The following is an 11,502-nucleotide window of genomic DNA, read 5'->3' on the forward strand; positions in this document are numbered from 1 at the left end:
TATTACATCGAAAAGATCTCCAAGAACATCAAGGAGAACTTTGTGTTGAGAATCAAAGAGAGAGAAGAAGTCATCTAGCTAATAAATATGGACCCAAAGGTCTATGGTAAACTACTCACGCTTCATCGGAGAGGCAATGGTGTTGATGTAGAAGCCCTCCAAGATCGATTCCCCCCTCCGGCAGATCAGCGGAAAAGGCCCCAAGATGGGATCTCACGGGTACAGAAGGTTGCGACGGTGGAAAAGTGGTTTCGTGGCTCCCCCTGATGTTTCTAGGGATAAGAGTATATATAGGCGAAAGAAGTACGTCGGTGGAGCAGGGGCCCACAAAGGTGGGGGGTGTTCCCACCCCCTGGGTGCACCCTCCTACCTCGTGGACGCCTCGTGGCGTTTCTGACTTCAACTCCAAGTCTTCTAGTTTGCTTTCGATCCAAGAAAGATCACCTCGAAGGTTTCATTCCGTTTGGACTCCGTTTGGTATTCCTTTTCTGCAAAACTCTAAAATAGGCACAAAAAAATAGAAACTGGCACTGGGCCTCCAGTTAATAGGTTAGTCCCAAAAATAATATAAAAGAGCATATTAAAGCCCATTAAACATCCAAAACAGATAATATAATAGCATGGAACAATAAAAGAATTATAGATATGTTGGAGACGTATCAAGCATCCCCAAGCTTAATTCCTGCTCGTCCTCGAGTAGGAAAATGATAAAAATAGAGTTTTTGATGTGGAATGCTACGTAACATATTTATCAATGTAATTTTCTTTATTGGGGCATGATTGTTCAGATCCGAGAGATTCAAGATAAAAGTTTAATATTGACATAAAAATAATAATACTTCAAGCATACTAACAAAGCAATCATGTCTTCTCAAAATAACATGGCCAAAGAAAGCTATCCCTCCAAAATCATATAGTCTGGTTATGCTCTATCTTCATCACACCAAAGTATTTAATCATGCACAACCCCGATGACAAGCCAAGCAATTGTTTCATACTTTTAATGTTCTCAAACTTTTTCAATCTTCACGCAATACATGAGCGTGAGCCATGGACATAACACTATAGGTGGAATAGAATGATGGTTGTGGAGAAGACAAAAAGGAGAAGATAGTCTCACATCAACTAGGGGTATCAACGGGCTATGGAGATGTCCATCAATAGATATCAATGTGAGTGAGTAGGGATTGCCATGCAACCACTACAAGAAATATGTCAACTAGTGACCTTCTGTCAGTGACCCTGGAAGAATTGGTCATAGATCTATGACCATTTTAGACCAATTGGTCAAAAGCAGTTCGGGGGGCTCCAAACCCTAAACTATAACGACCATTTTGGTCAGAAAGGTCGTAATTTCCTTAAATGAAATGGTCATAAAGCAGATAGCACTGGTCCGCTGCCTTGTTTCTAGCTGATCATGACCAATATAGATGGTCATAACCTTGTAAATTGTGGTGGGTTGCTATGACTAGGCACCACCTCATCAGTTTTGCCTATGTGTCATGTCCATGTGGTAGTTTTTGCCGTAGGTTGTGAAGCAACCTATATTTTCGTCATTCCCAAAATTCCCAAAAAATCTCATAAATTCTTTGGGTCATATCTTTATCAAATATGTAAAAAACCTTCCTTGCCTAGTTCAAAATATAATTCAAAAATATTCATTTTCCTATTTTGTTCGGAAAAACACTTTGTGAAGGAAGTACCACTTTGGCATGTCCAAATGGTATCCATTTTCTACAATGCTTTCCTATGCCCAAATAACCATCCTCCACCAAATGCCAGCTCAATCCATTCATTATTTTGAGCTCAGCTTCAATTTGTATTTATGTCCAGTGTGGTACTTTGCAAAACAAGTACCACCTATGCTCCTCCTTTTGAGCTGAAAATTTGTTAAGACGGTCGTCTTAGTAACTGACCATCCTCAACCAAAACCCACGCCCATTAGCCATGTGCATTTCCCGTACCGCTAATCCAACACTTGGCTGCTTATTCATGTTTGAGCATCGATCGGTCTCCTCGTGAGAATCTTATATTGTGATTTTCTTCCTAGCACCTACCTGGGGATTGCCCAACCCACTAGACATGCCTAGGCCGCCCAGAACACATGGCAACGCCACGGTCACGCAGTGACCACGCGACGGGCATGCGACTTTACGCGCTCTAGAGTTGGGGCCCTCGGCCACCATCCAAACCTCGACATAACGCCACCAAACCATGTATTTATGATTAAATAGGTACTTATGTAACTAGAAATGATTTTTGGAAAAAATAAATAGCAAACTATGAGGCAGCTGCAGTTCAAATTTGACCCGCTTCCTACTAAATCGGCTGGAATTTGTCTTTTTCACCAGAGGTGGATCAAAACTTTTGACACCCAACCATTTTGTCAATTGTGCATTAAATATGGCCTAGTATTTTATAAAATTGATTTGGTCCAATTTTGCAACAAATATATGTTAGGTCCTTCAATAAAAAAACTCATTTCAGGCACTCAGAAAATGGAAAATGAATTTTCCGTGCAAAGAAAATGAAAAATCCTTCAGGAAACATTGTTTGGAATTCCAAGATGCACCCTTGTGCACAATATAAGATCATTTTAACAAACTATGCCATGAATGTGGCCATAAGATTGATTGTTTGGCTTGAAAGCCATGAATCCTCACGCATGATAGCTCATTTCTTAGAACACTTTTTAAAAATAATTTCCATATTACAAGTTTATTATTTTTCCTGGAAACTTGGTCACATATGATGACACAATGCGAAGGTTTTCCAATTTTTTGATTTTTTTTGAATTTTTTATGCCCGTTTCAAAATGCGGTCAAAACGGCAGGCTTGACCATTCCTAGCTAGTGGTTGAATCTTGGAAAACTTTTGATGTTTCTCTGATTAAATAGATACTTATGTACCTACAAATGATTTTTGGAAAAAATAAAGATCAAACTATGAGGCAGCTGCAGTTCAAATTTGACCCGCTTCGTACTGAATCGGCGGGAATTTGTGTTTTTCATGAGAGGTGGATCAAAACTTTTTACACCCAACCATTTGATAAATTGTGCATTAAATATGTCCTAGTATTTTAAAAAATTTATTTGGTACAATTTTGCAACAAATATATGCTAGGTCCTTCACAAAAAAACCTCATTCCGGGCACTCAAAAAATGGAAAATGAATTTACCGTGCAATGAAAATGAAAACTCCCTTAGGCAACATTGTTTGGAATTCCAAGATGCACCCTTGTGCACAATATGAGATCATTTGAACAAACTATGCCATGAATGTGGACATAAGATTGATCATTTGGCTTGAAAGCCATGAATCTTCACGCATGATAGCTCATTTCTGAGAACACTTTTTTAAAATAATTGTCGTATTACAAGGTTATTAATTTTCCTGATAACTTGGTCACATAAGATGACACAATGCAAAGGTTTTTCAATTTTTTTTGATTTTTTTGAATATTTTATGCCCGTTTCAAAATGCGGTCAAAACGGCGGGCTTGACCGTTCCTAGCTAGTTGTTGAATCTTGGAGACCTTTTGATGTTTCTCTGATTAAATAGATACTTATGTACCTAGAAATGATTTTTGCAAAAAATAAAGAGGAAACTACGAGGTAGCTACAGTTCAAATTTGACCCGCTTCCAACTGAATTGGCGAAAATTTATCTTTTTCACGAGAGGTGGATCAAAACTTTTTACGCCCAACCATTTGGTCAATTGTGCATTAAATATGTCCTAGTATTTTAGAAAATTGATTCGGTCCAATTTTGCAACAAATATATGCTAGGTCCTTCACAAAAAAACCTCTTTTCGGGCACTCGAAAAATGGAAAAGTTTTTCGTACAAAGAAAATGAAAACTCCCTTAGGCAACATTGTTTGAATTTCAAGATGCACCATTGTGCACAATATGAGATCATTTGAACAAACTATGCCATGAATGTGGCCATAAGATTGAGCATTTAGTTTGAAAGCCGTGAATCTTCACGCATGATAGCTCATTTCTGAGAACATTTTTCTAAAATAATTGTCGTATTACAAGTTTATTATTTTTCCTGATAACTTGGTCACATATGATGACACAATGCGAAGGTTTTCCAATTTTTTGTTTTTTTTAATTTTTTATGCCCATTTCAAAATGCGGTCAAAACGGCGGGCTTGACCGTTCCTAGCTAGTTGTTGATTCTTGGAGACCTTTTGATGTTTCTCTGATTAAATAGATACTTATGTACCTAGAAATGATTTTTGGAAAAAATAAAGAGGAAACTACGAGGTAGCTACAGTTCAAATTTGACCCGCTTCCACCTGAATCGACGGAAATTTGTCCTTTTCATGAGAGGTGGATCAAAACTTTTTACACCCAACCATTTGGTCAATTGTGCATTAAATATGTCCTAGTATTTTAGAAAATTGATTTGGTACAATTTTGCAACAAATATATGGAAGGTCCTTCACAAAAAAACCTCTTTTCGGGCAATCAAAAAATGGAAAATGAATTTTCCGTGCAAAGAAAATGAAAACTCCCTTAGGCAACATTGTTTGGAATTTCAAGATGCACCATTGTGCACAATATGAGATCATTTGAACAAATATTTGATAGAACTTTCACAAAAAAACTCATTTTGAGCACTGAAAAAAACTCATTTTGAGCACTGGAAAAGGTGGATTGAAACTCTTTTTCACCAAGATTTTTGAGTGATCATTTTCAAAAAATATTTTCACCTGAGCCATGTGTAATATTTGCTAGGTTCGTTATAAAAATATAATTTTGGACACTCGAAAAATGTTTCTCTTACAAAATACTCATATCTTATAACTCTTTTTTTAATGATATTAACATTATTCAAAGTTTGTTATTTTTACTGAAAAGTAGGTCACACTTGGTGACACAATGCGAAGGTTTTTTATTTCTATATTTTTATAAATTTCTTAGGTCGTCAAATAGCAGACATGATTCAAAATCTTATTTTCAATCGATTACAACCAATTTAAATAGTCTTAACATCATCAAAGGGGATACTATATTCTGATTGGTCTAAAATCAGCTCACAAGGATCATGGATTAAGCTGCCGTTGGATACGGCCGGATCCGACGGCAGCTTACACCCCCCTCGTCGCTCTCACCCCCTCCCGAATCACCCCATATCCATCTCATCCTCGTCCACCCACGAAACCCTAGCCCCCTTCTCTCAATCGCCGCTGCCGCCTTCTCCCTCCCAGTTCCAATCCAAGTCAGAGCCCCCGGCCTGCTCCCTCCGGCGACGCCCACCTCCCTCCAATGGAGCTCGACCCCCACCCCCCAAGCGCCGTTGCTCCACCCTCTCCCGCGAGGGTCTCTGCTGCCCACGCGTACAACCTCCGTCCCCTGTTGCTCTCCCTGCTGGCCCTCCTTCCTCGCCCCGGCTCCCTGCTCCGCCTCGAACGGCCAGCGCGCCGCCATGAACGGCCAGCGTACCACGATTCAAGATCCACCATGCCGCCGTCTCACTGCTCGCCTTCGGCGAACGTAGCTAGCAGCACCCGAGCTAGGCGCCCTATGGATCCCCCTCTCCTCTTCCACGGGACCACAACCAACAGCTCCCATCCTCATCGCGACCCCCTCCCCCCCGCATCGCCATCGCCATCACGACCGGAGCTGCTCCCCATCGCCATACCTTACTGCAGCAGCATAAGAGCTGCGGCCCACTTCCTCTACCAGCATCGGAGCTGCGCCAATCTTCTTCTCGCGACACCGGAGCCCCGCATTTTTTCTCCATGGCCGACGACTGGTGTTGCTTGCCGCCTCCAACCTTCCGCCAGCAGCAGCACAATGGCTCCACCCTCTACCTCCTACTCCGATGAACGGCGGCAGCTAGACACGCCATCCCTTCTCCAGGTTGTCCTCTTTTAAGTTTTCTTCAGTCGATTAAAATGAGTGGCCGCTATCATTTCTTCAGTCAATTTCTTCAGCTAACCTGCAGTTACTGTCATTTCTTCAGACAATTAAAATGAGTGGATACTGTCATTTCTTCAATCAATTTCTTCAGCTAAACTGAAGTTGCTTTGATTTCTTCAATCGATTAAAATGAGTGGCAGCTATTGTAATTTGTTCAATCAATAACTGTGGTTGTAAGCAAGTTTTATTGTCAATGACTGCAGCTGTAACTTGTAAGCAAATTGTCATTTCTTTAGTCAATAACTGCCTACTAATAGTGATAAAATTCAGTCATTTTTTGAGTTTAACCGCAAGTCTGCAACTACTAACTACTAGTTGTTGTTGCCCTTATGCCATTCAGTTAGTAGTGATAAAATTCAGTCAGTTTCGAGTTTAACAGGATCATGTACAGAATAAGTTGCCCTTCTATGTTGTTGCCCTTTTTTTTTGAAGGATATTGAGTCTGATGATGGTATGGTTGGGGTGACAGAAGAAAACAATGAGGAAGACCTTATGCAGCCTTGAATCCTAGGCCTTTTAACAATCTTATTCCTAGTACTGTGTGTTGTTTGCTAGCAGCCTACTGCCTTATTTTGGTTGTGACTTGTGACCAATTGTGAGAGAATCAGAGAGCTAAGAACTACCTTATTTTGGTTGATTGGTGTTTGGCTGTTTGCTAGCAAAGTAGTAACTAGTGTAAGACTAAGATGTTGAAGTAGATGTGTAGAAGTAGAACTAAGCTTATTTGTGTACTCTGTACCTGTTATGTACTGTTGTGTTGCCTATCTGTCCAGTATCCACTATGATACTTTCTCAGTTTATTTGTGGACTAAGACTAATATATTTATAGTTATGTGACACTTTGTTTGAAATGCGACATTGTCTAGATTTTATTTTTTAAGCTATGCATAATGCCAAAGTGTAAAATATTTTGGCAAGTTATTTGGCTAATCTCATGGTTTTGTGCATCAGGTTGATGTGTGCTGCTTAGATGGAACCTTGGCAGGGCCGTTGTTCCCAGCGATGCATCAACTGGTGAGTTATTTTGTTATTGGCGTGGCAAAATTCGGATTTTGGTTGTAACCTGCTTTTGTGCTTGTGACTTTGGCCCGCATGATTTTGTGGGGATTTGGTACCAGACTAGAGGTAGAGGCTGACGATTTCTTGCTGTTTCAGTCAAGTGCTTGATAGATATCTGTCTCAATCCACAAGAAAACCCATCAAACCTGTATATGTCATCTGATTTAGATCACTTAATTTCATACATGGACTGCTGAGGTTTTTTGATCTTGCAGGTCGCAGCAACCACCAAGAAGACACCCAACTCCCGCATCCCGAACTACCCGAGCCTGCCGTCGCAGCTGCCGTGTCAAGTCCACAACATCACCATGCATGTAGGTGTACTTGGTTCATCTTCAGGTTCAGGTGTGGGGGTTAGTGGCCTTAAGCGTTAACCATTTAATCCTGATGAATGCTGCTTGTTTTCCACAGGCTGACAAGGACGCTAACGAGGTCTATGCACAGATGACTCTGCAACCAGTAAACTCTGTAAGTACTATCGGAAATGGAGCTTGGTGAAGATATTCAGAACATGCTGAACTGCGTTTTCTCTACATGTGCTTTTATCGGTTTGCATGCTGCATGTTTGATGTTTTGCCTGAGCTGGGGACGAAATGGTACCGAATGCCTGAAACTAACATTAACAGTGTTCAGTTTAAGTGTACATTTTGAGATCAGTGCCAGTGTTTATAAACGCTCAAAATCTGTACAGTATTTCTTAGATTAATGAGTGCTTACTGTATAATTTAGGAAAGTTTTAATAATACTACAACAGATGCTAATTAAACCAGGAAGTGAAGCACTACCAAACGTACCGTATACAATGTTCAGTTCAAGAATTTTTAGTTTAGTGATAGAGTTTATCATCAACCCAAAAAATATATATCTGATTTCACATTGACGAGTACTACTGCTTACTTCTCCCATCCCTTGGCTGAAGACTTTGTTTTGAACCGAGCCTTGCAGTAAGGAGGGAATGGTTGCGTCTGTTTTGTGCTTGGATGCCTTCTCCTAGTTGTGCTAAATTTGAGGTGCCTGTTTAATTAAAAAGCACCTTTCATCCCCACTGTGACGGTAATGCATCGAGGTGCCTCTGGACTGTAGTGTATGTTGATACAATTGAGGTGTTCCTAGCTAGTGTCTGCACTTCTGTATGTTTTTGATGTGAAACACTTATGCATGACTAATTGTTAAGTTAATACAATTTCTTTGCTAGACAAGCATGGAAATATGTACTAACTTTCCTGAAAATTGAGCTTTTCTTAACTAATCAAGAACTCCCCTCATTATGTGAAACACCTATGCATATGACTAATTTTGCACGGCAATTCTGTTCAATTCTGATTTCTTTGGTAGTCAATTCTGTTCAACTATGAAACACCTATGCATATGACTGAAAGCATGTCTACATCAGTACAACTTTGCAGGCATATTTTATTGACTAGATATATACGTGTTGACTGTTCGTCTGTTCCTATGTACCGCATATTGTGTAATGGAGTTTGCTTGTATGGTGTTAGTGAAAATGTTTGTATGAAAATAATTGACATTGGCGATAGCTTACATGGCCATTAGAAATGCGGAAGCGTACAGCGGCCGCGGCCGCCCACGCCCTGCTTCTCCTGGTCTTTGTGTACCCTTCCTGCATACTGTCTATTTGTGATTTGTCCTAGCAAGTTTCGGTTCATGAGAAATAACTTTCCAGGATTCACCGGACGAACAACTACTTGTTCTAGCATGTTTATTTGAAGCAATTTGTGATTCATGCTATTTGATGAACTAGTACCTAGGTCGGGAGACTAGCAGAACTTGCAAACTTCAGTTTTCTCACTAGTAGTCACTTATCCTGCTGTTCATGTCCATACAGCATTTGTATTGGTTCTATGTTACAGCTGTTGCAAACAATTTATTAATGTGGGATGTGGCTCTATGTCCAGTTCTGTTTCTCTTTTAAAGAAATCCCCTCTGCCTCTTGTGTGCAGCAAGTTGATTGTTTTGTCTCTATTATTGTGCGGATTGGCCAAGTATTAGTCGATCTGCAAGCCGGTTTAAGAGCTGGATTGGCCAGTCCAATTCAACACAGAGCTGAGTGTATGTTGAAACTTTTCGTCCATCAAGCTCCACCTCCGGCCGCCCCGACGATGCCCTCGCCTCCGCCAACCTCCACTCCTCCATGAGGTACGCATGCATTTCCGTTGCTATTGCTCGCACTTTGTTCCTGATGTATTCCTTTGACTAATGAACCTAGCAGCATCAAAGTCCAGAATATCCATACCAACATGCCTTGGCTTGCTGAACCCTTGTGCTGGTTCGAAATGCAGAATTGAGATATTGTGCTGGGAGCATTCTTGCTACAGTCATCAGTTAGATTTCAGCTTTGCATCTTTTCAGCTTTAACTGTTGGTTTACATTGAAATTGTTAAGCAGGTATCAAATTGAGTGCATAGTGTGCAATTTGTGTTTAGTAATCTAGTAGCTCATAAGCATCAGACCATATGTTTTCTTATAAGCAAACTATATTGATGGTTGAAAGATTTTATATGCTTCTGATGCGTGATCCTTCTAATGCTAGGTGATTTGTTTCTTGGAATTTGGAAGAGGAAGACGATGAAGTGTCGTGGTTATCTATCAATATGCCTTGTGTTCTGGTTGTACTTCATAGTTACATTGTATTTTGTACTAGTCTGGTTTTATGAAGACTATGTAAAGATTGTAATAGGCTAATTTTGGCTATCATTTCAAGTATATAGTTCTGTTTCATTTGAAATATTTGTCATTTGTGTACTGTGAAAATGTGAGAAATAGAAAGTTGATGAGTTGGACCTACTTATCTGTAGAGGCCAAGGCCCAAAACGTGAATAGCATGTAAAAAGGCTGAGGCCCAAAAAAGAAGTCAACTTTTAAAAGGCCGAGGCCCAAAAAGAAATAGACCGTAAAGTTCTGTGTCTTAGAAACCAAAAAGGCTGAATTGTTAGGCTTGGACTATGTAGCTAGCGTAAATTGATAGGAAAAAAATATATAAAGGCTGAATTAATGGGCTAGGCCCATGTAAAACACTCAACCGGACCGGGCTGATTCTTGTCAGTGACCTTTTCAATTGGTCGTAGTTTTGCCACCTCAGATTGCCACGTCGGATCCGACGTGGCCTGGGCAGACAGCCAGTGACCAAAACAAAAGGTCATGGGTTCAACGACCTTCTGTTTTGGTCGTAAACGTCTACGACTATCTCACAGAGAAGGTCGTTAATTTCAGTTTACGACTGCCAGCTTTTAACCTTCTGTTTTTGGTCACAAAAAGGTCGCAAATGAAAAATAATGACCTTTCAGTGACCAATAGTCAAGGTCACAAGTTGACACATTTCTTGTAGTGAACGGATGCACTAGAACTATAACTGTATGAAAGCTCAACAAAAGAAACTAAGTGGGCGTGCATCCAACTTACTTACTCACAAAGACCTAGGGCACTTTGAGGAAGCCCATCATTGGAATATACAAGCCAAGTTCAATAATGAAAAATTCCCACTAGTATATGAAAGTGACAAAATAGGAGACTCTCTATCATGAAGATCATTGTGCTATTTTGAAGCACAAGTGTGGTAAAAAGATAGTAGCATTACCCCTTCTCTCTTTTTCTCTTATTTTTTTATTTAGGCATTTTCTCTTTTTTTATGGCCTCTTTTTTTCTTCTTTTTTATATTTTTCGTCAGGAGTCTCATCCCGACTTGTGGGGGAATCATAGTCTCCATCATCCTTTCCTCACTGGGACAATGCTCTAATAATGAAGATCATCACACTTTTATTTACTTACAACTCAAGAATTACAACTCAATACTTACAACAAAATATGACTCTATGTGAATGCCTCCACCGGTGTACCGGGATGTGCAATGATTCAATAATGACATGTATGAAAAATTATGAATGGTGGCTTTGCCACAAATACGATGTCAACTACATGATCATGCAAGGCAATATGACAATGATGGAGCGTGTCATAATAAACAAAACGGTGGAAAGTGGCATGGCAGTGTATCTCGGAATGGCTATGGAAATGCCATAATAGGTAGGTATGGTGGATGTTTTGAGGAAGGTATATGGTGGGTGTTTGGTACCGGCAAAAGTTGCGCGGTCCTAGAGAGGCTAGCAATAGTGGAAGGGTGAGCGTGCGTATAATCCATGGACTCAACATTAGTCATAAAGAACTCATATACTTATTGCAAAAATTTATTAGTTATCGAAACGAAGTACTACGCACATGCTCCTAGGGGGATAGACTGGTAGGAAAAGACCAAGACTGCCACTCATAAGGAAGACAATCAATAAATAAATCATGCTCCAACTTCATCACATAACGGTTCACCATACGTGCATGCTACGGGAATAACAAACTTTAAAAAAAGTATCTCTCAAATTCACAACTACTCTACTACATGACTAATATCACCATCTTCATATCTCAAAACAATCATACAGAATCAAACTTCTCATAGTATTCAATGCACTTTATATGAAAGTTTTTATTATACCCATGT

The 11,502-nt window shown here is 40.0% G+C and overlaps 1 protein-coding gene across 1 annotated transcript; it reads left to right on the forward strand.

Annotated features, from left to right (window-relative positions):
• Nucleotides 1-5,143: 5,143 nt before the first annotated feature.
• LOC119328785 lies at nt 5,144-9,795 on the forward strand. Its single transcript, XM_037601770.1, has 6 exons — nt 5,144-5,873; nt 6,885-6,947; nt 7,208-7,306; nt 7,404-7,460; nt 8,954-9,149; nt 9,544-9,795. Exons 1-5 carry the CDS (start codon nt 5,277-5,279, stop codon nt 9,146-9,148), a joined length of 1,011 nt encoding a protein of 336 aa, XP_037457667.1. The 5' UTR covers nt 5,144-5,276; the 3' UTR covers nt 9,149; nt 9,544-9,795.
• The last annotated feature ends 1,707 nt before the right edge of the window (nt 9,796-11,502 follow it).

The sequence above is a fragment of the Triticum dicoccoides genome, chromosome 1B (assembly GCF_002162155.2).
Source record: "Triticum dicoccoides isolate Atlit2015 ecotype Zavitan chromosome 1B, WEW_v2.0, whole genome shotgun sequence".
Lineage (NCBI taxonomy): Eukaryota > Viridiplantae > Streptophyta > Magnoliopsida > Poales > Poaceae > Triticum > Triticum dicoccoides.